General features: G+C 51.6%; 1 protein-coding gene across 2 annotated transcripts in view; it reads left to right on the forward strand.

The window, feature by feature from the left end:
- The window catches only part of Phf2 (PHD finger protein 2), a 73370-nt gene extending 45736 nt beyond the window's left edge, over positions 1–27634 (forward strand). Inside the window, exons 4-22 of one of the 2 annotated variants that reach the window (XM_085699484.2) lie at positions 1842–2002; positions 4849–4990; positions 6419–6605; positions 7882–8044; positions 8988–9075; positions 9448–9554; positions 9960–10051; positions 11149–11238; positions 11707–12066; positions 13021–13140; positions 13530–13645; positions 15415–15593; positions 15685–15755; positions 16258–16418; positions 21514–21785; positions 23394–23489; positions 23948–24057; positions 24616–25003; positions 25705–27634. In XM_085699484.2, the coding sequence (XP_085555610.1) occupies positions 1842–2002; positions 4849–4990; positions 6419–6605; positions 7882–8044; positions 8988–9075; positions 9448–9554; positions 9960–10051; positions 11149–11238; positions 11707–12066; positions 13021–13140; positions 13530–13645; positions 15415–15593; positions 15685–15755; positions 16258–16418; positions 21514–21785; positions 23394–23489; positions 23948–24057; positions 24616–25003; positions 25705–25793 (2992 nt within the window). In that variant the 3' untranslated portion in view covers positions 25794–27634. The remainder of the gene's footprint in view (positions 1–1841; positions 2003–4848; positions 4991–6418; positions 6606–7881; positions 8045–8987; positions 9076–9447; positions 9555–9959; positions 10052–11148; positions 11239–11706; positions 12067–13020; positions 13141–13529; positions 13646–15414; positions 15594–15684; positions 15756–16257; positions 16419–21513; positions 21786–23393; positions 23490–23947; positions 24058–24615; positions 25004–25704) is intronic. The other variant, XM_085699485.2, reaches the window with a different exon arrangement.
- The last annotated feature ends 66 nt before the right edge of the window (positions 27635–27700 follow it).

Consider the following 27700-nt stretch of genomic DNA (forward strand, 5'->3'; position numbering starts at 1 on the left):
TGGCCTTGAGAATCCACAGGCACCTTTACCTGCTGAGCCCATTTTCTCATGTGTAAATCTGAGACGTTTCCTAGAAATATCCAGTATTTGGGTGTCTTCTTTTAATCCAATTATTTTCAAGGCTCATCCACATTGTAGCAGTTGTCAGGACTTCATTCTCTTTTTGGTTGAATAGTATCCCATTGTCTAGCTGGCTGGACCATTTGCTGTTTATATCATTCAGCTGATGACCATTTGGGCTGTTTCTGTTTTTGTTTTCGTATTTTTGCTTTCTGACTACTGTGAATAATTGTGGTCTAAATATTTATATCCACATTTTTGGGTGGTCATGTTTCCATTTGTTAGAGTGCAGCCACCGGGTCAGATGGGAAGTCTGTGTGTAATTGTCTGAGAACCACCAGGATGCTTTGCGAGGCAGTGGCATCATGTGACATTCCTGCCAGCTTACAGGAGGAGAGTTCTCCAGCTCCCCTTCCTGTCTAGCTTTTGGATATGGCTAGCCGTCCTGTGGGTGGGAAGTGGTCTCTTATATTTCTACTTGCATGCCTTTCATGACTAGAGATGTTGAACAACTTTTAATTTACATGTGGGCTTTTCTCTTCTTAGGGAGTCTACTGAGATCCTTTGCCTCATACACTGTGTGTGTGCACACACGTGTGCACCTGCATTTGGAGGCCAGATTATAATCTTAGGTGTTGTTTAACTGGCATGATTCATATTCTCTCTCTCTCTCTCTCTCTCTCTCTCTCTCTCTCTCTCTCTCTCTCTCTCTCTCTCTTTCAATGGGATCTCCCCAGCCCTTTGCCTCACACTTTAAAATTGTTTATTATATTTATATATTTATTTGCATATGTGTGTAAATGCTCTCATGTGCGTGATCAGGCCTGGAGGTACTTTTATCTGCTGAGCCATCTCACTGATCTTGCCTCATATTTAAAATTTTTTAAATTTACTTTATGAGTGTTTTACCTCTGTGTGTGTGCACACGCACCACGTGCATGTTCAGTGCCCATGGAGGCCAGAAGAAGGAAGCAAATCTCCTGAGCCCGGAATTATGAGTGGTTTTGAGCTGTCATGTAGATACTAGGAACCAAACCTGGGTCGTCAGCAACAGCAGCGAGTCTTTTAACCACCGAGCTATCTCTCCAGCACCATTCCCTCACACCTTTTAAAGTAATATTTGTGTCGTTAACCTGTAAAGGTTATTTGCACATTGTAATGCATTTTAAGAAGTCTTTGTGGCCCTATGTATTCATAAGTACAGGAGCTTGTAGTCTAGAAGAGGGCATTGGGTCCCCAGGAGCTGCAGTTACAGGCAGATGTGAGCCATGTGGCAGTATTCTCTCTTAGCTGCTGAGCCATCTCTTCAGGTCATCTTTACATATTCTCCATGCATACTCCTTGTGCATGACTGGCAGATACTTCCTGCCCCGTGGTTTGTCTTTTTACTTTCTTGATGGTGGCCTTTGAAGCAGAAAGTACTTTTGATGATGTTGGTTTTATCTAATCTTCCATTTGTTTCTTGTGCTCTTGTTGCTATCTAAAGCCTTCACAAATCCGAGGTCATGAAGATTTATCTTCCTGTCTTCTCCTAAAGGGTTTGTAGTTGTAGCATTTAGTGTGTACTTTGATACATGCTGAGTTAATTTTTACATATAGAATGGAGTAAAATCTAACTTCCTCCCCCCTCCCCCTCAGTGGTGGGTTGCTGGAATCAGCACCACAAACTTGCCTACAGCTGTCTTAGTAGTTTTCAGGGTGCTGTGGCATGCCACCCTCCTGGAGCATGGGCGGCACATAGCCAGGTATTCTGAGGTCCCTGACCCACCCTTTCTCCACAGTGCTGAAGATGTGGTGTCCCGTGTACCAGGCAGCCAGCTCACTGTGAGCTACATGGAGGAGCATGGCTTCACCGAGCCCATCCTTGTCCCCAAGAAAGATGGACTGGGCCTATCTGTTCCTGCGCCGACATTCTATGTGAGTGACGTGGAGAACTATGTGGGTGAGTACTGTCCTTTGTATATCTTGTGGGAGCCTGAAGTAGGGAGGTATTGGGATGAGGAACTGCGCTGTGTATAAGCACACTGGCCTTATCCTTGTCTGATGAGAGTAGGTAAGGCTTAAGGCTCCTGAGCCAGGAACTACTACTGAACCTGGAGTCCCAGTGATCCTCCTGTGGCTGTCCCCTCTTCTCTTTCCCAGTGCAGGCATTACAGGCCACACTCTCCACTGTAAATGAGTGCTAAGGATCTGAGCTCAGAATATGTAAATACTTTGCTTTTCCCAATGATCCATCTCCAAGACTTTCATGAAGATTTGTTTGTTTGTTTGAGACAGGACTTCACTGTGTACCTCTGGCTGGTCTGGAACTCTTTATGTAGACTAAACTGGCCTTAAACCCACAGAGCTCTGCCTGTCTCTGCCACCACACCTGGCACATGGAACACTTTAAATACACAAAATGAAAGAGACAAAAGCAAGCCTGTGCACCTGGCTGTTGGCCACCCCCCCCCCACCAGTTGTGGGTTAATTTTCTCATCCCCTAATTTTTTTCCCTTAAAGTGTTTTCAGACCTACGTTTTGCCCATGAACTCCAATGCTAGTTGAACATGGTTTTAAACATAATTGTTATTCAGTCACTGATCCACACTAATAATTCCGTGATGGAGTCACAGGGGTGTCTTCTGACACTGTGACATGATGGTATCATCTACAAATGTGTTGGGTCACATTCCTGGGATACATGTGATTATGGGCTGCAGGTTGGATACACTTATACGTTGACCTAATTCTCCCCAGTTCTCTCAGAGAATTCCTGTTTAGAGTTGCTGAGAAGGCTTGCCATGTAATGATGACCTGAGTTCACAGTCCCAGAACCTACGTAAAAATCTACTGTGGTAGTGTGCATCTATAGTCCCAGCACCCCTGATGTGAGATGGAAGCCTGGCACAGGAGTCACCCAAAAGCTCACAGCCAGCTAGTCTGGAGTATGTACCAACAAAGAGCAAAGAGATCATGCTCAGATCGAGCAGAGTAGAAGGTGGAGACCAACTCCTGAGAGTTATCTTTTGAGCTCCACACACATACTTGAATTCACATACATGATGTGCACACATGTACCTATTGACATGTACAAAGTTCTGGGTTTTATCTCCAGAAGTACAAATGACTCTTTACATTGGGTCATTTGACTCAGAATTAAGCAGGACCCATGGGTTTTCATGTCCCTTACATATTCTTTTGTGACATCCTCACCCCTGCCATTTTGTCAGTTTTGTGGGTCCTACAGAATTTCTCATATCCAGGATATGTGATTGGTTGTCAGAGCCCCTGCTGTGGCATCCAGCAGCTCACTGTGTCCTGGATGTTTTCCCATGAACTCTGGCTTACAGGCCTTGCATTCTCACTCAAGAATTTGTGCCTCTCCCATCCCAGTGGGTGCTCCTCCATCTTTGAGAACACTTACAGTGCCTAATACACACCTGTAATGATGCTACCATGGTCAGTGGGGCCTGGTGTCCAGGCTTCTTGTCCACAGATGTTCCAGAAGCTTCCACCTTGTGTTTGAGCAGCCACTGTTGACCTGGACAAAGGGCATGTTTGCCTGTCCATTCTGTATTGTTTCTTCCTCTCTCGCTCAGTGACTTTTCTTTCCTTGGTTATTTGAAGAGCTTCAGCTTTTCCTCATCAGCTACGGAAAGGGCAAGATAAGTGTTCTCTCCTTTAGTTATCGATTAATCAGAACAGCAAGTTGGTGCCTATATTAGTTCTCCTGTATTAGAATTCTACCACTGTAATAAAATATTTGAGACAAACATTTTACAAAGGGGGAAAAATTGTTTGAACTCATGGTTCTAGAGCTACAAGCCCATAATCATGGGTTCCAAAGTTTTGCATCCCTATTAAGATTGTATGTGATGGTACAAACTGATCATATAATATACCCATGAGATGAGGAAGCAAAGGAAGAAGGAATGAGGGTCCTGTAATTCTCTCCAGGGACTTCCCTGTAATTGGGCATTTCTCTCCCATCCACCTGTTCCCAAATACCTAGCAGCTGCTTTCCAAATTACTACACGGAGGCTTATATTAATTGTAAATGCTTGGTCAATAGCTCAGGCTTGTTACTAGCTAGCTCTTACATTTTAAGTTAATCCTTATTTCTTATTTACACTCTGCCATGTATCATGGCACATCCATCTCCTGCTCCCTCTGCATCTACTGGCGACTCCTCTAATTCTGCCTTTCCCCTTCCCATCATAGTTTGGTCATCAGGCCTATACTTCCTGCATGGCTACTGATCAGTCAGTGTTTTATTGAACCAATTTGAGTGATAAATCTTTACAGTGTCCAAGATGATTATTCCACAGCATTTCCCTGTGATCTCGCATCCTCCCCACTTCCTAAATGTTCCACTACCTCCAAATAGCAGCACAGGGTGGGACCAAGCCTTTGTGTAGCCATACCAAACAAATGCCTTTGAAATGCAGGGCTCCTGGATTTTAATATCATTCTGGAAGTATTTATTGCCAAGATACCTATTGTTATCTTCAGCTCATGCTGACTGTGCACCAGTATATTTATTTACTGACATGGTCTTTCTATCTGAGGAGAGATTCACTACCTCACAGTGTTACTAGGTCCAAGAAAGGAGCATCAGTTATTCTGAATCCACAGCAATTGTAGGTAGAGGAGATAAGGTCAACCCTTATCTATTCGTGGGGGGCACTGCCCATAGGAGAGTGTACAAGGGCAACCGAGGACATGTAAGTGTCCACCCTCATCACATCCTCTAGGGAGGCCATAGCACTTTCCTGGCATGCTCATATCCTCCCCCTTCCTCCCCAGGGCCAGAGAGAAGCGTGGATGTGACAGACGTCACGAAGCAGAAAGATTGCAAAATGAAGTTGAAAGAATTTGTGGACTATTACTATAGCACCAACCGCAAGCGTGTCCTCAATGTGACCAACCTCGAATTCTCAGACACCAGGTGACAGGCTGCTCTTTAGTGGGCTTTGGTGGGTCTGGCTCAGGGTCAGTGTCACCAGTCTCCAGTTCTCAGAATGGTGTCAGCACCCTAAGAGCTGACTCTGGGTCCTGCATGGGGTTCTGGGGTTGTGAAACCTGGTTCAGGGTTCTACCCTGGTGTGGGGACTGTGAGGCCTTGCTTGGGGTTCTGCCCTGGGGTCCCTGAGAGGGATTGTTCATGCATACTGAATGTGGGGGTCAGCATAGTTGAACATATACGGTGCCTGTCCCATAGAGAGGTAGTCACCAACTGCAGAACGTGCATGAGTCATATTGAGGGTGTGGAAGGAGGTTAGGGACTAGGAGTTGTCAGGGGTGCTGGAGTTCTACCTAGGTATGGGAAAGGCTGTCTCATATGTAAGAAGGACACAGAGGATCAGGCTAAACGGAGCTACTCCAGACAGCCTGGTCAGGGTGTCTGTAGACTTCAACAGAGGCAAAGTAGAGATTTGTGGGCTAGATGTAGCGGCATGACAGACCCTGTGTGACCTGAGTCAGCAAGAACATTCAAATCTGCTTCTCTGTCATTGCACATGGGGGCTGACATTTCAATAAACCCCAGGTGTATTCGATTGCCTTCTATTACTGTGAAAGACACCATGACCAAAAGCAAGTTGGAGAGGAAAGGGTTTATTTCATTTTATAGCTATGGTCCATCATGCAGGAATGTCAGGGAGGGAGCCTGGAGACAGGGACTGCATCAGAGGCCATGGAAGAATGCTGTGGGGCTTGCCCCCCATGGTTTGCCCTTATACATCCCAGGACCACCTGCTCAGGGGTGACACCACCACCCACAGTAACCTAGACCCTTCCATATTAGTTTTTTAGTTAAAAAAAAAAATGCCCTATGGGCTTGCCTACAGGCAAGTCTGATGAAGGCATTTTCTCAAATGAGGTTCCTTCTTGTCAGATGACTCTGGCTTGTGTAAAGTTGAAAGAAACTAACCACCTCTGCCTTTTCCTACCTTCCTTGAAAGTGATGTAGCTGATTTGACAGCAACTAAATGTGACAGGGAGTCTCTGATCTGCCTGTTTGCCCCAGAGAGAGGTGGCCTTTCTTCAAATGGTACAGGAGGCACTGAGTCATGTGAGAAACATTTCTTTAGAGAGTCTTATGGTACCAACTCCAGTGGGCCACTTTAAAGGACTGACTCTTCCTGGGGTAGAGACAATATCCTCTGTGGCCTCTGCAGCCCCACACAGTGACCGGGCTCCATCCACCCTCTGAAGCTCTTGGTTTACTCCCCTATAAAGTGAGATGGCTGCCCAAGGCCTGCAGATTTACGAGGTAGCATGTGGAAGGAGCCTTGTACTGTTCCTACCTTAGAATGCATTAAAAATGGGAGCCCTGGGCCCCATTCCCTGACTACTCTTCCTTTTATGGCCCCAGAATGTCCAGCTTTGTGGAGCCACCTGACATTGTGAAGAAACTATCATGGGTGGAAAACTACTGGCCTGATGATGCCTTGCTGGCCAAGCCCAAGGTGACCAAGTATTGCCTGATTTGTGTGAAGGACAGCTACACTGACTTCCACATAGACTCTGGGGGTGCCTCGGCCTGGTACCATGTCCTCAAGGTGAGCCACATCCCTCAAAACATATCTCACCCTTTGCCTCCTATTCTCTGTCCTCAAGATTACAGCCCCTCCAAACCCTGTTTGTGGCCAGGAAGTTACCCACTTCCAGTGGAGGGGGATACTGGGATGGCCAGTTCTGGGGCAGGAAGCCCACTAGATGTGTATGGGTAGAGGAGCATCTGGGACTAGTGACATATATGTAGTTCCCGTTTCTAATGTCCTTAGGGCTCATTAACAATTATGGGAGGCCACTGGGTCACCTAATGCCCCAAGTAGAATGCAGAGGTAATGGGAAGACCTCTCAGCAACTACACTGACATCTGCAGGCAAGATGGTGGGTACCTGAGCCAGTAGGGAGGGTTGAGAGGCGTATCATGGAGGCAAAGGGGGACTTAAGAGAACAAGATCTATAGAACAGCAGAAACCCTGAGCTTGGGCTCTGCTGGCAGCAACTGTCCGTCTGCAGACTAGCTGTGCTGGACCTGGGGTGCTGGACTCGCACCCTTTCTGGCTCTGTGAGACTCTAAGAAGTCATCATGGCGTCTGTTCCCAGGGCATGAGGATGAGGCTCTTTCTGCTCTGGGTGCAGAGCCTGACCAGGCTTGCACATGATCACCCGGGAAATGATGGCTATCATTTAGTCCAGTCTGGAAGCCCTGAAGCTCTTGAGAGTAGAACTGTTAAAGACTCGCTGCATGCAGTTTGCGTTTTTATTACCCCCAGCACACATGGATCTGTAGTGCCATGGAATAATGTGTGTACTGCTCCTGACCATATCAGGTCACACACCTAGAACCTCCCTAACAGGCAGACTTCCAAAATTCAAAACAGTGTTGCAGGTGGAAGTGGTGAGCCTGTGAGAATGCTTTTCAGGTCAGAACCTATTACCTGACCCCAGCAGGCTGTGAAGGGCACCCATTGTCCCTATCACTGGTGGACCCTGCTGCCTGCCTCTGTGCCCCAGCTTCTAGTAGGCTATATCCCCTGGGAAAGTCTCTAGCACCTGTAGACTCTACCCCATCCGTAATGTTACCAGAACCCTGGGGGTCTCCATCTATTCCAGTGTTCCCCAGCACCCTATGACTTCTGCCCCACCCAGCATCCTCAGCACCAAGTAGGCTCTGCCCCCACCCCAGCATCCTCAGCACCCAGTGGGCTCTGCCCCACCCCAGCATCCTCAGCACCCAGTGGGCTCTGCCCCACCCCAGCATCCTCAGCACCCAGTGGGCTCTGCCCCACCCCAGCATCCTCAGCACCCAGTGGGCTCTTTTTGCAGGGGGAGAAGATCTTCTATCTCATCCGGCCAGCCTCAGCCAACATCTCCCTGTATGAGCGCTGGCGGTCAGCCTCCAACCACAGCGAGATGTTCTTTGCCGACCAGGTGGACAAGTGCTATAAGTGCACTGTCAAGCAGGGACAGACCCTCTTCATCCCCTCAGGTGAGTGTGCAGTACCCAGGCTGACAGCTGTCATACTCACTGCCTATTCCTCATGGTGGAGTGTCTTGCTGTCCCTGGCTGGCTCAGCCCTCTGGAAGGACCAGCAGTGGGCCTTTCACAGCAGGAGGCCTGGGTGGTGGACCTACCCTAGCCAGCACCAGGTTACCTCAGGGCTGTGTGGCCAGCTGGTTTTGGCATGGGAGACCTGGCTCAGTCAGTAGCTCTGGAGGAGGAGGGTAGGTATTAGAAGTGTTCCTGAGGAACGCTTAAACTAATATAATAAAGTATGCCCTGAGCAGCTAAGCTTGCCAGGTTCTCCTGGGAGGGTGAATCTCAGAACTGAAAAGTTCACTCCAAAAGACTCCTTCCCTCTGAAGTAATGTGACCACATGTTGAGAGTGGGGCGTGGGCCCCACTGTCCCATGCAGGAGCTGATCCACTTGCAGCTTTCCTTATGATTATGTATATGGCTTTTTGTTTAAAATCATGATCCAAATGAGGCCCCAGAACCTGACTAAACTCAGGCTCTGACTCTGGCTCTAGGAGATCTTTTAGGTCTCTGTAGTCTGGTCCCAGCTCCATCCCCTGGAATAACCTAGAGACAAATCTCAGCCTCTCAGAAGAGTGACAATTCAAGCCCTACCTCTTCTCACCCCTGTGTGGGCAGGTCTGAGATTGGGCCCCCTCTTCTGATGACAGGGCTGTCTGGGGGTGTCCTGACTATGTCCGGTTGGCTCCGAAGCCTCAGTTTCTATCTGTCTGGTACCGGGGTGTTACCTCAGACACACTCTGCTCTCCATCTTTCTGAGAGGTTCCTACCTGGCCCAAACAGGGAGGAACAATGAGGCAAGGCCTGGGATGGTAGTCCATGGTGAGTGGGGAAGGTGAAAGCAGTTATGGGAAGAAGGTAGAAGCTAGCCACAGCTCTGCATGTCTCCCTCAGGCTGGATATATGCCACACTCACGCCCGTGGACTGCCTGGCCTTCGCTGGACATTTCCTCCACAGCCTCAGTGTGGAGATGCAGATGAGGTAGGGACTCCTGCAGTGCTGTCCACCCTTGAACCAGGCTGCCCAACGGGCACCATAGCCAGACTCCTGGCTGGACCTAGCTATGGGTTGCTATGCTGACATCTCTGTGTTGAGGGGAAGGAGGAATGGGTTTCATGGTCTGGGCTAAGGCAAGCCTAGCAGTAGTTTGGGATCAGGAAGGCTGCTGTCATCTTTCTTGTACTATGGCCAACCTCTCTAGTAACCACAACCCACTGCTTCAACTCATGGTGGCCATCACTTTGGATCTCTTCAGGTCCGGGGAGGCTGGGCTGGCTCAGTAGCTTGGATCTCCCTTTGGTGTGGTCTACTTGATGCTTCCTGCACCGATTCATTCTTTTCTGTGGCTTCCAGGGCGTATGAGGTGGAAAGAAGGTTAAAACTAGGCAGCCTGACTCAGTTTCCCAACTTTGAAACTGCCTGCTGGTACATGGGGAAGCACCTATTGGAAGCATTCAAAGGTAACTGTCACTCCAGGTTGGGTGACTTGAGCCGACCTGCAGTCCTGGTCTAAGGGACATCTTGGCCCTTTGTAAGCCCTGGTCATGCCCCTTAGGACATAGGATAAGAGGGTCCCTGGGGACTTGGTGTAAGCTCTGACCCACCTAGACAGGGCTGGAGGTCCTGGGCAGAGAGGGGAAATAGACAAGGCCTGCCCAAGCCCTGTTTGGTAAGCTTCATGTGGGATGGGAAGAGATGGGAGGTCAGACATTTCCCTGCAGGGCAGGTGCCAGGTGGGCGGGTACCCCAGATTCCAAGGAGAACCGTTGGCAGTTGGACTAGTGTCCTGGGGCAGTGGCCTCTGGAAGGCCTCTTGCTGGGGCAGGCTGAGCAGCCACCACACTAACCTATCGTGTCCTTCCCAGGTTCTCACAAGTCTGGGAAACAGCTGCCCCCACATTTAGTCCAAGGAGCTAAAATTCTCAATGGTGCTTTTAGGTCATGGACGAAGAAGCAGGTAGGGAGCTCTCACTTGTGTTCTTGTCTGAGGGAACAGGGAGTGGGTGGGGAAGATAGCAAGCGTGTGTCCTACAGAACAAGTGTCTTCCCCAGGCTGGCCTAAGCTGCCTGCTGACACTAACCATGATCCCCTGAGGGGCGTGTTGGACAGATGTAGGTCATCTGGGCCAGCCTGGGGTCATTGGCCCCAGGGCTAGATTCCCTCGGGAGTTTTGGCTAGGACAACTTTCTGATAACCTGGAGAGGGCAGGGAGGGCCCCAGGAAGGGCTGGTGCATTGACCACACATCTGGAACTGGACAGGAAGCGCTAGGGATGCACTTGTGGCTCCTGTCACTCAGCATCCACACAGCCTGTGGATGTAGCCTCCCAACTAACTTGCTTTGTGACCTGGGGCACCTTTCCCTCCTCCTTATCCTCTCCTGTGATCCTGTGCACTGGTTTCCTCCAGCCCCTGGGAACTGTTTCTCAGAGGCCACAAGGATGAAAGTGTTCCACTGACTTTCTCCTCTTGCCTAGATTGTCGCTACAGAAGGAGAAATGAGTCTGGCCTAGCCTAGGGTAACCTTGTGATATTGTCTCCTGCTAGGGGCTCTCGCTATGCAGAGTGCCTGTTCACCTGCTACTTGAGGGACCAGGGATCACTTCTAGGTCAGAGAGAAAAGTGGGAGGTCTCCCAGAGCCTTAGCAGAGGCCAGGTAGGGAACAATGTCCGTGGCCTGTTTCTACCCAGTGTGGGCCTGGTGGAGTGGGCTGCCAGTGTTCTCCTGGGACCATTCAATGGCTGCCATCTTCTTGAGACTCAGAGCTGGGACAGTCCAGGGGTCCCTCCCACCTCACCTTAACTACATGGTCAGGACGAGAAAGCTGGCCACATCCACTCCATAGTCAGCTAGCTGGTGGTGGCATCAGACAAGGCCCAGTCTTTTCCACTAACAGAAGCGGCTCACAGAGACAGGGCCCAGGGTCCTGGGCACCAGGCCGTGCTCCATGGTAGCCTCTCACCCCGTGGGATGGCCATGGCCCTGGCTGGGCGGACAGGGAATGACTGCGGTACTGCGGTGGCCAGGCTGGCACTGACCCCACTGTTGCACAGGCTTTGGCAGAGCACGAGGACGAGCTCCCCGAGCACTTCAGGCCCTCGCAGCTCATCAAGGACCTGGCCAAAGAGATCAGGCTCAGCGAGGTAAGGCCATGCCAGGGTGACAGACCCCTGGGACGAGCCTGCCAGAGAACTTTCTCTGCATTAGTGTTGTGCCCAGAGCTTGGAGAGTGCTTGGGGATAAAGGCGGAGGGAGAGAAGAGTGGGGACCCTGAGTCCAGTTTGAGTCCCAGGTCTCCTGAGTCTGGAGGAACTGGGCCTGGGTAGGGCAGAATAGTCCCAGGAAGTGGGGACTGAGTGATGGGGGACTAGGTCAATGTGAGTATGTCACACGGGGCTCTAGGGTTCTGTGAACATTTCTTGATGTTATTGGACAACGTGTGAACATGCGGCCTGCCCCTTGACAATGTGAAACAAATATGGGTGTCACGTGGTGTGGGCTGTGTGTTCCTTTCTGGACTAACAGCTTCTCCAAACGTGGCTATAAGGGTCCCCTGAGTCCTGTCGTGGTCTAGAGGGAACACAAATGATTCTTTCCTTTTCCCACACCAGAACGCCTCCAAAACTGTCCGACCTGAAGTAAATGCTGTCGCCTCCTCAGATGAGGTCTGTGATGGGGACCGGGAGAAGGAGGAACCGCCATCTCCTATTGAGGCTACCCCACCTCGATCCCTCCTGGAGAAAGTGTCCAAAAAAAAGACACCCAAGACTGTGAAGATGCCCAAGCCATCCAAAATCCCCAAGCCCTCCAAGCCTCCCAAACCCCCTAAAACCCTGAAGCTCAAGGATGGAAGCAAGAAGAAAGGGAAGAAGTGCAAGGAGTCAGCCTCACCCACCATCCCCAACCTGGACCTGCTTGAGGCCCACACAAAGGAGGCGCTGACCAAGATGGAGCCACCCAAGAAAGGAAAGGTGGGGCCCTTGAGCTCCTCCCCGTAATGTGCTGCGGTCACACCAAGGGGAACAGCAAAGACTCACATGTTTTTGCTCTCCTTTGTTACTGGGTGGGGAGGGGAGACCAGCTGTGGAGTATGGTCTCCAGAGAGTACAGGGGTCCAGAGTCTGCCTATTGATAAATCTGTCCAAAGTACTTCCCTGTCTGTGCCAGCCACTAGGCCAAGACCCCAGGCAGATCCCGCAGAGCAGTGCAGCCCTCTGGAGAGAGCTAGCACAACATGTTTATACCGTGGCAGGGGTAGCACCCAGGAGGTCCACTGGATTGATGCAGGTGGTGGTCTTTAGGCAGAGGCCACCCTGCTTAGTTTTCCAAGTACTAGAACCCACTTCTGGACTAAGGCCCTGAAGATATACAAGGCATCAGTTTGAGGAGGACACTGGGAGAAGGCGGAGGGTTAGGAGAAGGGTTTGTTATGAGAGCCTGAGCCCCAGTAGACAGAGAGATGGCTCACTGAAGGGTCATACTGAACCATGAGATTAAGAACTATTGGTCGTGAGCTCCTTCCAGGATGAATACACTTCTCTCCTACATCTTGGGGGCCATGCCCATGCCTTGTAATATTCCATTGGTGCTGTTTTCCTGGGGCAAGGAAGGGAGGGAGAGAAGGATGTGTGTATGTATGAGTAGGTAGGTGGATAGGTGGGTTGGTCAGCTGAAGGGCAGTGGATGGACAGAGAGATAGACGGATAGGCGGGTAAATGGATAAACAGGTGGATGAAGGACAGATAGGTAGGTGGATGGTTGAATGAGAAATGAAAGCTAAATGAGCAGATAGATAAATGGGCAGATGAAGGAATGGATGGATAGATGTGTGGACCAGCAGGAGTGAACCACTGGGCTCCTGTGCCATTGTAACCCAAGCCCATTCACCTCTGTCCACCTTTGGGTCATGACTGTTCTGTTTGCAGACCCCAAAGAGTGTCCTGAGTGTTCCCAATAAGGACACAGTCCACACACAGAATGACGTGGAAAGGCTGGAAATCCGAGAGCAAACGAAGAGCAAATCAGAGGCCAAGTGGAAGTACAAGGTGAGGGTGGGGTGTAGACCTGTGGTAGGGTATGTTCTGTCCCCAGGAGGTGGGGCCTGAGCAAAGTCTTTGTGAGTTTGGAGCACACGTGACCTCCTATAAGCCACCCTCTGTGGACAGTGTGGGAACAAAAGCGAATGTGTCATCTTCTCCTTGTCTTCCTGCATCCTTTCACCTCCTTCATGGCCCTATTCTGGTCTGGGTTCCCATTCCCTGAGGCTGCGCAGCACTCCAGGGTGGGTCCTGCATGCTGATGACCAGACCAGCCTTCGCATCTATGAACAGCTTTCCTGGGCATGTTCTAGTCCCAAGTTATACCCACTAACATGGATTGGAATACTAGCCCCTCATTCCAGTGGGCTCAGGGACAACCTTGGTCTTGCTTTCAGAACAGCAAACCTGACTCTTTACTGAAAATGGAGGAGGAGCAGAGGTTGGAGAAGTCACCCCTGACTGGGAACAAGGACAAGTTCTCCTTTTCTTTCTCCAACAGAAAACTTCTGGGGTATGTGAGAGCCTGGGCAGGGGCGAGGGTGAACCTACAGATGTCCCATATCACATACATGTCCCCATACTGTGCATGCAATCTACACTACACATAACAAATACTGTGCATCGTTCTGTACCCACAGACATATCTGTCACATGCACACACCAGTGGACAGTCCAAATTGAACTTCATGTATGTATGACATCATACACACAAACATATACATTTCCTCATAACCTCTACCAACACTGTCCATACTAGACATACACCCCACACACCATATGCATAAGACATTTATATACCCTCATTGCGTGCGCGCACACGCGTGTGCACACATACACACAGTACATTTGGTTGACACCCTTCAGTGGCTCTCTCCAGAGTCATTGACTCGCTCACTGCCACTCTGTTGCATGGAACACCTTTGTTTCTGCTTCCAGAGCAGTCTGCAGGGTACATGGAGAATACAGCTAAAGTGAGGGCCAGCGAGGGGGCAGGGGTTCCCCGGCAGAGTAGCTGGTGTGAACTAATGTTGAGGATCAAGTAGGGATTAGGACACAGGTCTCTGAGCCCGGTAGCCAGTAGGGCAGGATAATCCAATCTCAGTAAACACAAGAGTCACATAAACTCACAGCTGTGATGGGTGCCGTGGGGAAGGGTGCGGATTTGGTGTGGAGGGCCTGGGAGAGGGGAGGTGCCAGCTTCAACCTGGGTGAGTCTCACATTGCCACTGCGGCCACAGGCACATGTGCCACATCCATAATCCCCATGCGGTGTAAGGTGACAGACGTGTCCTCTGAGGTACTCCTGTGACCTGCAACAGTGGCAGCCTCTGCTTCCTCTTCTGAGAAGGGAGGAAAAGGCCTGTGGTGATGGAGAAACAGGCCTGGGGCCAAGTGGATGCACTCGTAGTTACTTGGTGGAGTGAAACCCACACGGGCCTGGCCTTGCTACCCTGATCGGATGAGTCTGCTTCTGTCATTTCATTAGAAGTGTCATTTCTGGGTCTCAGAGAAACTTTCCAGTGACATCAGTTCTATGACAGGGCCACGAGTTCAGAATATGCAGACAAAATAGATGAGCCTCTGGAGCCATACGTATACACATGTGCACGGGTGTGGTGGTCTGTGCTTTAATAAGACAGCAGGACGACAGCCTTTTCTGAGAATGCTGGAGGCTACTATGGCCTGGTGTGCTCTCTGTCAATGTGGCCAACATTCTGTTCAGGTTGTTGTCCTTACTATTGAGAAAGTCTGTCCTGAAAGTCCAGAGAGGCCTAAGCCTGATCTGCTCATGGGGACACAGCATCCCTGCCTTGTCGTAGCAAGAAGAGAGACACACAATATTTCATAGCCCAGTGGAGGTGCTCTGTGACTCAGCCCTGAAGTGCTTTTGTTGTTGTTGTTTTGTAAAAATAAGTATGCATCAAAGGACATGAAGGTTGGATTTGATTTAAACTCTGGCAGGCTGGCAAGGAGGGTGGAGGCTGTGCTTGTCAGAACTGAAGTGGGTAGATCATTCCAGAACTTCAGTTGTTTAGATCTTTCTCCACAGTGCCTGACTGGGCCTCATACCAGGTGACATGGAGGGAAGGAGGGAGCTATAGGATTGGGCCATGCCCCTTCCCATGAGCAGACTCCCCCAGTGGAAACTAAGGGTTGCATAGTCCCTGGCCAGCTGCTTGCCTTCCAAGTGGATGCTTTCTTTCAGGTCCCCATAAAGTTCTGTTGTCTGCTAGCCTCAGGGCCCTGGGGTCACCTGCTGACCTATGCCTTCTACTCTAGCTCCAAGGCCCTCAGGCCTCCGAGCAGCCCTGGTGTGTTCGGGACCTTGCAGAGCTTCAAAGAGGACAAGGCCAAGCCCGTGCGCGATGAGTATGAGTATGTTTCAGATGATGGGGAGCTGAAGATAGACGAGTTTCCCATCAGGAGGAAGAAGAACGCCCCCAAAAGGGACTTGTCCTGTGAGTGTGGTGGGCGTGGGCAAGAGGTTCCAGGTGGTCTCGGCCAGCCCCCTGGAGGCCTCCACTTGACTCCTGTGTGTTGTGCTTTCAGTCTTGTTGGACAAGAAGGAGGCGCTCCTCATGCCCACCACGAAGCCGAAGCTGGACTCTGCAGGATACAAGGTGAGCCGCCCAGCTGTGCCCTCAGCTTCTGCAGCACGCTTCTGCTTGATGTTCAGGGACATCCCCAGGTAAAGGAGTGACAGGGAGTGGGTTCCTGCCAGCAGGGCTCTAAGGTGACCTCCAAGACTGACTCTTTGGGGAAAAGGGTCATTGCTGAGGTCCTATGTTTTCTGGGGAGCCCAGGAAGAACATGAACCACCTGCTGGGATAAGCTTATTTAGGCCAGAGGTTTTGAGTCACAGCATCCTGATGGAATTTGGGGCTTCCTTTTGGAAAAGAGGCATAGGGTATAAAGACCACTTTAACCTTTGTGGTTTCAAGAGCCTTAGGGAAGACTTGGCACCCACATCTGTCTCATGAGAGCCTTGCCCATTGCATGAGCCTGAGACTATCCTGTAGCATTCATTAGACCAGAGCTCCTTAAGACTCATTTCCCCTTGAAGGACTCCCCCCCCCCCCCAGTGTCCTACCCTGACCGACTGCTCTCTCTCTGGCTCCTCAGAGTGACGACTCCTCTGATGAGGGCTCTCTGCACATTGACACGGACACCAAGCCAGGCCGCAATGCCAAAGCCAAGAAGGAGAGTGGGAGCTCAGCCGCAGGCATCCTGGACCTGCTGCAGGCCAGCGAGGAGGTCGGGGCACTCGAGTACAACCCCAACAGGTGGGCTCTGACTGCATCCTGCGGCGCTTAGAGCTCAGGCTGGCCCAGTACTGGTCACGCAGTGGGATGTGGACAGGGACCAGGCTCTGATTGCAGAGAGCTGGGCTTGGGGAACAGCCAGGATAGGCTTTCTTTCATTCTCGATGGCCCCCGTTCGATTCACACATTGCTGGCTCGGGTTTTAAGCACTTCCATTGTTTATTTCCCATCGAAACTTTAGTGGCATTTCCAGGTGTGGCACTGACAGCTGACTGAGGGGCACAGCCTACACTTCCTAACACATCGGGGACAGTAGTTCCCTCCCAACTCTCTAGTTTCATGACATCTTCGGACTCCAACTGTATAGTTGAGGAAACTGAGGTTCAGGGAACTTAGCCTTCTCACGGCCCCACAACTTGGAGGTAGCAGAGGCAGGCCAGGCTCTGGGTTGTAGCTGGTGTTATTTTACTCTTTGGGGGCCTCACCCAGCTCCCAAATAAATACATAGGGACTTTTTTCACCTATGAATGTCCCGCTAAAGACAGGCTAGGCTTTTCTGACTTAAATTATCCCATTTCTCTTTAACTACATTTTGCCTCTGGGTTTTTTACCTTTCTCTATTCTATATATCTTTCTTTCCTTCTTATTCCGTAGCTGACTGTGTGGCTGGGTAGCTGGGTGGCCGGCCCCTGGTGTCCTCTCCTTTTCCTTTTCTCACTCCCCACTTTTTTTCCCAGCCTACATTCCTCCTCTTATTTATTCTCTCTGCCTGCCAGCCCTGCCTATTTTTCTTTCCTGCCTAGCTATTGGTCGATTAGCTCTTTACTAGGTCACTCAGGTGTTTTAGACAGGGAACGTAACACAGCTTTACAGAGTTAAGTAAATGTAACATAAAACATTGCAACACACCTTTGCATCATTAAACAGATACTCCAGAGTGTAAACAAATGTAACACATCGTAAACTAATAGTCTACAACACTGGATTGACCTGACTCAGGAGCCCAACTTGGGCTCAGGGCTGCTAAGGGGTTGTCGGGTTACTGAGCTATGTCCGCTTGTGAGTGCCAGTCCCTCATGATCCCTCATACTCAGGAAGGCAAGTCTAGCCTTCCTCTCTTGGCAAGACCTCTCTTGGATGCCTGCTCCCACATCTGCCTGAGTAGTTTTTGGATGACTGCCTTGGGCACCAGCTACCCCAACTCTCAGGCTGCTCCAGCAGGTGGAGGCCTGGTCAGGTCTGCTGGTAGATGATATGAAGACTCCAGTAAGGTGGATTAGGACTTGATTGAAGCAAGCTTCTCCTAAATTAGTTGGCCATATTCTATTTCATAGATTGCTGTTTTGAACGCAATATCATGTTCACAGTCAGCCGCCTCAGGCCCTTTTCCTAGTGGGAGTGAAGCATGATGGGAGGGGTGTGCATGGCTTTGGGCACAGGATCCTGGCTCAGCCTGACTTGCAGTGAGAGTCTTGGTGGCCACATGGTGAAGCCTGGCTGTGGCCTCTTCCCCATTGGAAGTGACAACCCCTCCACATTCCAGACTGTGGGCCTGTGCAGGACTTCACACGGTCTATGGCGGTGGCAATGCCTGGCTTTTGGGAGGAAGTATGTGTTAGCGAACACTTTGATGACTGATCTCAGGGTCTGAGAGACCCTTTCCCCCAACACCCTGGATTCCCCATGACCTCAATGGAACGGCATGGGAAGTTGGAACATGGGGTGAACCTGGCACCACCCAGGATGAGGGCAGACAGGGCCTTGGTCTTAGCCATCAGGTACCTTGTTATGGGTGCTGTGGAGAGGGAACTCTGGGTGGCACGAAGATGGAACACAGATGGGGCATTTGAGCCCTTATCTGCGGGGCCAGGAAGGGGCTGTCTGCTAATGAGAAACCAGAGCTGCCATGACCTTGTGCCCCAAGTCTGGGGAGAGCACTCTGCAGACACTGCCGCCATCCTCACACACGTGCCTGCTGTGCCTGCCAGAGCCTCAGAGACCAGCCAGCTCCCTCAGCCTGCCGCAGGCAGTTCCTCTCCCAAAGTCTCCCATTTGGAGCATAGGTCATTTTTTGATGGTCCATTTGCTCTGTTTTAAGTACTGACTGTTTGGAAAAAAAATAGCTGAAGAAAAGGGAGGAAAATATGTTAATTTCTTGAGGCTGGTTTGCTTGGTGTTTACCGCTGTGGGAGAAGAAGGGGATTTGGGTATGGTAATTGGAGGATTAAAGTATTATTTTCCATGCTGACTGGTTAAACTCTGCTCATTGATTCTCCAGGACCTTGTAGATAGATGGGCCAGCTGGGTCTGGGGTCACCCAGATGACATGGGTGGGCAGAACACATGCTCAGGAGGGCTCTCTTGGGGGTCCTGTCATCAGTGTTTAGGATCCTCATGGCGGATTTCCCTGTGATCTGCACCTAGGGCTTTGTATCTAGAGAGTATAAAGTGAGCTATTTGTTCTTGACAGTGGTCTGTCCCTGCTCTGAGAAGTCCATGAGACTGGCGTAGCTGGACAATTCCAGGGCAGCTGCTGGCCTGCAAAACATAGCCCAGGCATTGTGCATGGGGCAGAGCAGGCATTCTGAGGGTGGCTTCAGCATTGCTTTCTGCAGAACTCAGGGTTGTGTGACTTGGCCTTCCATTATGACTTCAGCCCAGGAGGCAGCTTTCACAGAGGGCCGTGGAGACAGTTAATTCCCTCTCCTCAGGCTCAGGAAATGTCCATCTGTCCATGGGGCATTGGCCTAAGAGATAGCTTTTGTCCAACCTTACCTATCCAGCCCCATTGGGACTACTCCATCTCTTTGACCCTCCCCCCAGGGCCTTTGTCTCTAGAATCCTTGTGCAGCAGCTTTTCTAGGTCCCTGTTAGAGCTCTGCCTGGGTCCCTCAGCCTGTACACAAGGCGACGTGCCCGCCTCTGTCTCACTCGTGTGTCATCTTGAGTAGTAGGGGTCTGCACAGTGCTGTGTGGTTTCTCCTCCATTCACCACCATTCTGGGCCTGGGCTTGCCATGACATCCTCTCACACACCTTCTTCTCAGAGGCCGGGCTGCCTTTCCCCTGCAAAAGTCTTTCTTAAAGTGTCCAGATACTTGGATGTCATTCTCAGGTGTTCAGGATATAGCAAGGGATAAGCTGGAGTCAAGAGGGCTTTGATGCAAGAGTCTCAGGAGAAAAGGGACCAAAGAGCACAGGGTGGGGACAGTGGGAGCCTATGTGCCTCTAGTCCAGACCCTGCTGGAGCCGGTACCCTGTGCTGATAGAGCTTTTCCTCACCAGCTAGAGTAAGCCGTTCTTTTCTAGGCTGGGCTCAGCTGCAGGGCTGCTGAGCTAGAGTAAGTTCTAGAAAGTCCCCAGAGAAAGCTCTCACTGGGCCAGTTTATCATGGAGCCATGTGCTCTCTCTGCCTGTGCATCACGTGGACACTTGGATCCTCTGCTAGACCATGACTCGGAATCTCCTGTGGGGCCTAGGTGTGGGTATTCTTAAAGCTGTCCAGGAGGCTCTAGCTTAGACAGGTGGGAAGTCTAGACTGGAGGAGGTGAGCAGGCTGGGCCAGCATAGGGTGCTGAGCCTGTTGAAGGGTCTGCTGGAGACTGAAGACTACCCAAAACCTAGCCCTAAGGGTCTCTGCAATCCAGCAGCGGCCAGGCCTCAGATCCAGGGATGGTGATCAGCACTACTCCCTGCACCTAGTTTGGGATGCTCTTTCTGGAAGGCAGGACACCAGTGCAGCCAAGCAGAGGTGAGGGCATGGGACAGTAGATAAGGGCATTGCTAGAAGAGCACAAAAAGGGCGTAGCAGCAAGGACTGCAGAAGAATGTGGATGGAACCCTGTGGGCAGTCCTGCATGGAGCTGGACGAGAGGAAGTCTGGGGATCAAGAGAAAGCTTGCAACTCTGTATGGAGGGACCCAGAGAGGGAGCCTGGCTGAGTTGAGGCATGGCTGTGCCTAACAAGAGACGCGTTGTTACAGATAGAGATATGGGCATGCATACAGGTGTACATGGCGGGAGTGCAGGGCTGAGTACAGGTGTAGATGGATGTGTGTGCAGGTGTAGATGGAGGTGTAGGTGCAGGTGTAGCTGAGGGTGCAGGTGTAGATGGAGGTGTAGGTGCAGGTGTAGCTGAGGGTGCAGGTGTAGATAGATGTGTGTGCAGGTGAAGATGGAGGTGTAGGTGCAGGTGTAGATAGATGTGTGTGCAGGTGAAGATGGAGGTGTAGGTGCAGGTGTAGATAGATGTGTGTGCAGGTGAAGATGGAGGTGTAGGTGCAGGTATAGATGGATGTGTGTGCAGGTGTAGGTGGATGTGTGTGCAGATGTAAATGAGGGAATAAGTGTGGATGTGTGTGCAGGTGTAGATGGATGTGTATACAAGTGTACATGAGAGTACAGGTGTAGATGAGGATGGGATGCAGGTGTAGATGAGGATGGGGTGTAGGTGTAGATGAGGGTATAAGTGTGGATGTGTGTGCAGGTGTAGATGAGGATGGGGTACACAGGTATATACATGTGTGTATAGATGCAGGTGTGGGTATAGGTGTAGACAGAAGGTGTAGATGAGGGTCTGGATTCATACTTGGGCATGGATCACCTTGGGTTAATGTGTCATGGGAGTGAAGTGGGGACTTCTTAATTTCAGCCTAGGAGTGAGGAGAAGGGATGCCCCTGGCTAAGACTGAGGTCAGGGCCAGCCATGGAAGGACATAGAGAGCTGGCAGGATGCAGGAGTCAGGCAGCTGAGCCTCTGGCCAACTCAAGTTGTAAGAACCATTGTGTGATGGTGTGAGATCTGATCCGATCCATCCACCCTCTGTGCATTTCCTTGTGACCCATGTCTGTCCCTTTCCCAGAGTGTGGCTGAGTGTACAGAAGGGCCGGCCAGGCCTTCCCCACTGCTAAGTCACCAGTCCGTGCACACTGCTCTCTGTCATCTGTTGGTTGTCCATGCCAGGTGTGTGTGCAGCCCTGGGCTTTGGGCTGCAGTTACAGCACCTTGAACTACAAATTGTGGATTATGGACTACGAGCTCTAGTCTATGATCCAAATGTCCTGGGCTGTGGGCCAAGGGCCATGGCTGAGTGCCTGTTGTCTCTCTGTGTCCCCAGCCAGCCCCCTGCCTCCCCCAGCACACAGGAAGCCATTCAGGGAATGCTGTCCATGGCCAACCTGCAGGCCTCTGACTCCTGCCTGCAGACCACATGGGGCACTGGCCAGGCCAAGGGTGGTTCACTGGCAGCCCATGGTGCCCGGAAGAATGGCGGTGGCAGCAAAGGCACAGGCAAGCGCCTGCTGAAGAGGACTGCCAAGAACAGTGTGGATCTGGAGGACTACGAGGAGCAGGACCACTTGGATGCCTGCTTCAAGGACTCAGACTATGGTGAGTGTGGCTGCAGGACAGGGCCTCTGCCTGTAGGGAGCAGCACTGGCCAGGAACAGATCAAGGAGGTTCATGGTACATATAATCCAGACTGTAAAATCCATCTTGGACTGGAGTGCGGTGGTGCATGCCTTTAATACTAGCACTCTGGAGACACAGACAAGGAGGATCTCTGTGTTCTGGGCCACCCTGGTCTATATAGTGAATTCCAAGGCTAACCAAGGGTACACAGTAAGACCCTGTTTCAAACAAAACAAAACACAATCCTTTGGTGGCCTGGGTAACTAAAGCCATGGTCCATTTCAGAATGTCTTCCCTACAAGGAAACTCTGTCCCCATCAACAGTTCACCCCTCCCCCAGCCCTGACCGCTTGTCATGTTCTTCAGGTCTTTGAGGATTTGTTCAAGATACATTATCTAAATGGGTTATATAACATGTGACTTTTTGTGGTTCTGTCTATACTGTGGCATGTGCCAGAATTTCCTTCCCTTTTCAGGCTGAGTAATATTCTTACCTGTGTGTAGGAAGTGTACCGTAAGTCCATGCATGCATTCACCCCTGGGCCCTTGGCCTTTTCTTTTGGCTGCTGTGAACATGTAGGTACAGGTTCCTCAGTTCCTCTGCCATGTTTCTGAGGGCCCTGCTGGGTCATAGGCCACTGTGTATTTAGCTTTCTGAGGTCTTGGCTGACAGGTGTCCGTTCAGCTGAACAGGGACAGAGCTTTGGAGTGATTGCACCCACCCTACCTGTAAGATGGAAAAACTTAGGCCCAAGGACAACCCTGCAGAAACCAGCAAGGCTCTGGCCTTCTGCCGTGGGCAGTCACCAGGCCGCCTACCAGCAGAATCTGCCTGTTCACCCCACCTCAGGGAACATTCCATCAGTGTTGCTGGTCCAGGCTCCTCATCCACAGGGCTGACAAGGGTTTAGTCCAGTGTCATTCTGATGGCCAATGTGAGAGCTCCCGAGAGAGGCTCCCAGGCCCTGTGGTGCATGTACTCTACATTGAGAGACAAACTGACAGCAAAGTGACCTCTTTCCACTCAGTGGGTGTGGAATGCCAGGTTCTGCTGCCACCCACAGAATCACCAGGTTTCTCAACTGACCTTGTTGGTCAGGGAAGTAGGACCCACAGTGCAGGGGTCACTGCAAGGAGGGGACATTGTCCCTGAGACAGGGAAGCTCCAATGACCATGTAAGCTATTAGGCAGGTACCTTCTTCCAGTTTGCTAGGAGGGTCTCAGGGCTTCAGACACAGTGGAATTAGCCCAGTTGCCTCCGTTTCTCACTCCCCACTGTAGCAGCCTCCAGAAGGACTGCATGTTTCAGGCTTCTGAGGGAGCTGAGAAGAGTGATCCAAGTGACTGAGGCTTTCAGGCACCAGGCCAGCCTGGGGTGGGTGTGGCTGGCAGCCTGTATACACACTCTCCTGCCAAGTGTAGGTACCCTTGCTGTGCAGTTCCAATTGTACAGCATGTCTGAGAACCTAAGGATAGATCTGGGGCCACCACTCAGGAAGGTCCCTGAGCCACTGCAGCACCACCCCCTCCCCAGCCCTGGCTGTACCCAACCATTCAGGGGCCTGCTTTCCCATTGCCTCCTTCAGTTTACCCATCACTGGAGTCTGACGAAGATAATCCTGTCTTCAAGTCCCGGTCAAAGAAGAGGAAAGGTTCAGACGATGCCCCCTACAGCCCCACAGGTAGAGCTGGGCTGGGGGCCTGATATGCAGCCATCACGGACGTAGGTGTGGCTCTAGACATGCCCAGAGGAGATTGGTCAGCTCCCCGTAGGGCCCCAACTGGAGCTCTGCTTTGTGTATTGGGACCTCTGAGCCTAGACCTTACTTTAGAACCTTCCCACTTGGGCCCCTCCTTTCCAGGGTGCTCTGTTAGAAGATCTAGGAGGGGCACCAGACACATGCTGGGGTGGTGGGTGGGATCAGGCACGTCTACCTTTCAAGGTTCCCTGCTTATCTGGCTTCCCCTGCCCAGTTTGCTGGGCCTTCCGTACTGCCTCATAGATTCCTCAGCATGGCCCAACCTGGGGAGAGCAGATGAGATAATGTCTTCCCACCCAGACAATTAGATGCTTATGGTCCCCCAGACTCAGACTTCCAGCACCTGACTAACTGGTTGGCCTTTTCCATGTCTTCCACAGCCAGGGTCGGCCCATCGGTGCCGAGACAGGACAGGCCTGTGCGTGAGGGGACCAGAGTGGCCTCCATCGAGACTGGACTAGCAGCTGCTGCAGCCAAGCTGTCCCAGCAGGTGAGGAGACCGACTTTCCCTACGAGAGTAAGTCTCCATTGTGTGAAGTTAGGCCGACCTCCAGACACCTCAACCACTGCCCGCTTGTGCAGACTGCCAGGGCTAGGGACTGGCAGGCAGGAGAGGGGCTCCAGATTCCAAGAAGGTACAGGGGAGCCAGGAACACAGCCCCATGCCCCCTACCCCAGACAGGCACTTCTCACTAACAGCATGATTGCTCTCGGTGCCCAGGATGCCCTCATTGAATGCCTCCGGAGACTCCTCCCTTCCCCAAGGGTCCTGGCACTTAAGTGGTACACACAGGCAGGAGCTGGGGCCTACCTCTACCTGCTCCTCTCATCTACTCTCATGGGTCATCTGTTGGCAGAACTCACAGTGGGCTCACTCTACCGTAGGCTCGGTGGGAGAGCCCTCCCAGCCACTCCTCTGTGCTCCCTACCTGAGTCTGTGCTCCAACCCCTTGAAGCCTGCATCTGGGTGGAGGCTGAGCTGACTGTGCCCCACCGTGATGTGTCTGGGGCAGATGATGGGCAGCACACCTCCACACTTTATTCTTAGGAGGAGCAGAAAAACAGGAAGAAGAAGAACAGCAAAAGGAAGCCGACTCCTAACACTGCCTCCCCCTCCATCTCCACCTCCGCCTCCGCTTCCACGGGTACCACCTCGGCCTCCACCACCCCAGCCTCCACCACCCCGGCCTCCACCACCCCAGCCTCCACCACCCCGGCCTCCACCAGCACAGCCAGCAGCCAGGCCTCACAGGAGGGCAGCTCACCTGAGCCCCTACCTGAATCACACAGCAGTAGCTTGGCTGATCACGAATATACAGCAGCCGGCACGTTCGCAGGGGCCCAGGCTGGCCGTGCCTCCCAGCCCATGGCCCCTGGAGTCTTTCTCACACAGAGGCGGCCTTCTGCATCATCCCCCAACAACACTGCTGCCAAAGGTACCCCTTTTGCCCTGTCTGCCCCTGCCCTTAGGAAGCACACTGCAAGGGGGATTCTGCCCTCCAGACGGCAGGTCCTGGGCATCTGAGACAGTTATGTCCATGCATCTGCATGGTCCCCGCCCTTCACACGATTGTTTGCTGCTGGGCTGCTCAGTCACGTGACACAGATAGTCTGGAGTCAGGAGATATGGCCCGAGCAGGGCTTATTGATTGCAAACTTCAGGATTCGACCTCAGCTCAGGGCTCTGACAGGCATGTGGTCAGCCATTTGCCACAGGTGAAGCTGGGTGTGATATGAGCCAGGCCGGTGGGTTGAGCCCCTCTGTGGCTTAGTGTCATACCAGCCAGGCCTTGTGGCACCCTGTAGTCTCCTCATCCTACTTACCTACTCTCCAGCCTGGGCCTAGTGGCCAAAGTGGCATGTTTACTTACTGGTGGCTCTTGAGATGGCCCTGTTGCCGAGGGTGGGGCCCAGGGTGGCCTCAAATCCTAGTCATGCCATCCTGAACCAAGTCTAGGATGCTCTCTGTACCTCCGAGTATTTTGGCTCCATAAGGGACTTCTGAGCCTGGGCCTCAGCCTAACTGACTGATTTTATAGAGGTGGGTGGGACTTAGGGAGCCTGTGGGAGCCCATCCTGCTCTACCTGTCACTCTGACCTCTTTCAAAAAAAAAAAAATCTCTCCTCACCTCTGTAGGAAAACGTACAAAAAAGGGCATGGCCACCGCCAAGCAAAGGCTTGGAAAGATCTTGAAGATCCATCGGAATGGGAAACTACTCCTCTAAGGCTTGGAAAGCCAGGATCCTTCTGCTCTGCTCAGGACCCCCGGAGCCCCGCTACATCAGCCCCTCCCAGGAGGGTGGCTGTGCTGCCTGGCCCAGGGAGGGCCTTGCCTCCTCCCAGCCACCTCTCCCCAACACGAGCATCTGTCCCTTGAGCAGGTGGAGCGAGCGGAGCATGGCCGTCCCTTGTTGTGAACACGGACATCCTTTCTCAAGTTGCTTAGAGTGACCAGTTCCTGAAGGTGGCCCTGCCAACTTAAAGACCATTCCGGTTTCAGGACAGCCTCCAGGCACCCCACCAGAGACTGGTGACCTCTATGGTTCTGCTTGGGAGCATGAGGCCTTCAAGGAAGGTGCAGTGAGCCACGCTCACCAGCCCGAGTCCGAGCTGGCCCCAGGCTGGCAGCCTCCAAAGGCATAAAACAAGGCAAAGGACACAGAGAAAGAGAGGAGCTGCGGGGTAGTGAATGTCCCCTCCCTCCTCTTCCTGAGCGAGTTTTACAGCACTTGGCCAGTGAGGAGAGGTCGCCCCAGCTCCCTGGCTGGCAGGTAGCAGGCTAGATAGCGGGTGTCACACCCCAGATGCCTGCAGACATTTGGGGTTGTCAGGACCCACAGTTAGGTTGGTGTGTTAGTGGGTGGAGGAGCCACTGTGGGGTCACAGGGGAAGGGTGACAGCTCAGCCACGTCTTAGGGTCCAGGGGACCCAGGCTAAGCCACGTGGAAGGGCCCCACTCTGGAACAGCACTTCTAGGCCGAGGCACCCTGCCCTACGTGGGCAGACAGGTGGGCAGGGCCACAGGGCTGGAGCCAGCATGGCAGCGCTTGTCTGAACCCCTGGGTGGCATCATGAGCATGGGCCATCCCAGGTGGCGTGTCCACCCATTGACACAGAGGGGCTGGGTTTGTTTCTCAGGCAATCCTGTATTTTCATTTTAGATGTATTTCCGGAAGCATATTTTTCATAGAATGTAGCGTGTAAATAGCTTTTTAAATGACTTCTTTTTTATAAGAGCAAAAGTATCTCTAGGAATTTCTTTCTATAGAGTCCTTCATTAACCTTTATACGAGTTTTTGCTCCCCCACCCCGGCTCTGATGGACGGCCGGGTGCTGACTCCACCCCCTTTTCTTTCTTTCCTTTCCTTTTGTTACTCTTCTTATTTTCCTCTTAGGAACTAAGGTATTGCCTGAAAAACAACGGCGCCTGCGCAGCCTTACACTCTGTCTCTCAGAGTGGATAGTACAGATCCCTTCCCACACGCCCTGCAGCCGCGTCTCCAGTCTTACACCAGCTCTTCGCTCTCCTTCGTGTATGATGGGGGTCGGGGATGCAGTTCTTTTACTAGCACCTTGTGAAGTATTTGTGTTTCGTGATGCTGTAATTTATTAATGTTTGTAGCTTTTTATATTTGTACATTTCTTATGAGGTTTGTTTCTACACCCGTTACCTGGATGTGTTGTCCATGAGGAGATGCAGCTTGGCGGAGGCCTTATCCACTCCCACTTGACCTGTTTGGAGGGACGCCATCCCCAGGGCCCGGGGCTGGGAGAGGGGCATCTCGCGGGCCCCAGGCTTACTCAGAACTGGTGTTTTTAAAGTTTCCTTGACCCCGTCCTTGTGAACATTTCTATAATCTTAACCCGGGCATCAAGCTGTTCTCTCTCCTTCTCTTTTTAATTTTATTATTATTTTGGCGACATGTACATTTCTAACAAAGTTTATCGTGGCTATTAAAGTGTTCTATTTCCCAGTTCATATTACTCTTGTATCGAGTCCATGAGGTCTAAGACAACTTAGACCAAGGTTTTAAAAAAGTAAAAATATTTCAGGTTTTGTACAGAACCATGTCTTTGTCGTCCTTGCCTCCTTCCCATACCCCTCTGCCACCTGTGGGTCCTGTGGAGATGG

Source organism: Myodes glareolus, chromosome 14, assembly GCF_982192425.1.
Source record: "Myodes glareolus chromosome 14, mMyoGla1.1, whole genome shotgun sequence".
Classification (NCBI taxonomy): Eukaryota; Metazoa; Chordata; class Mammalia; order Rodentia; family Cricetidae; genus Myodes; species Myodes glareolus.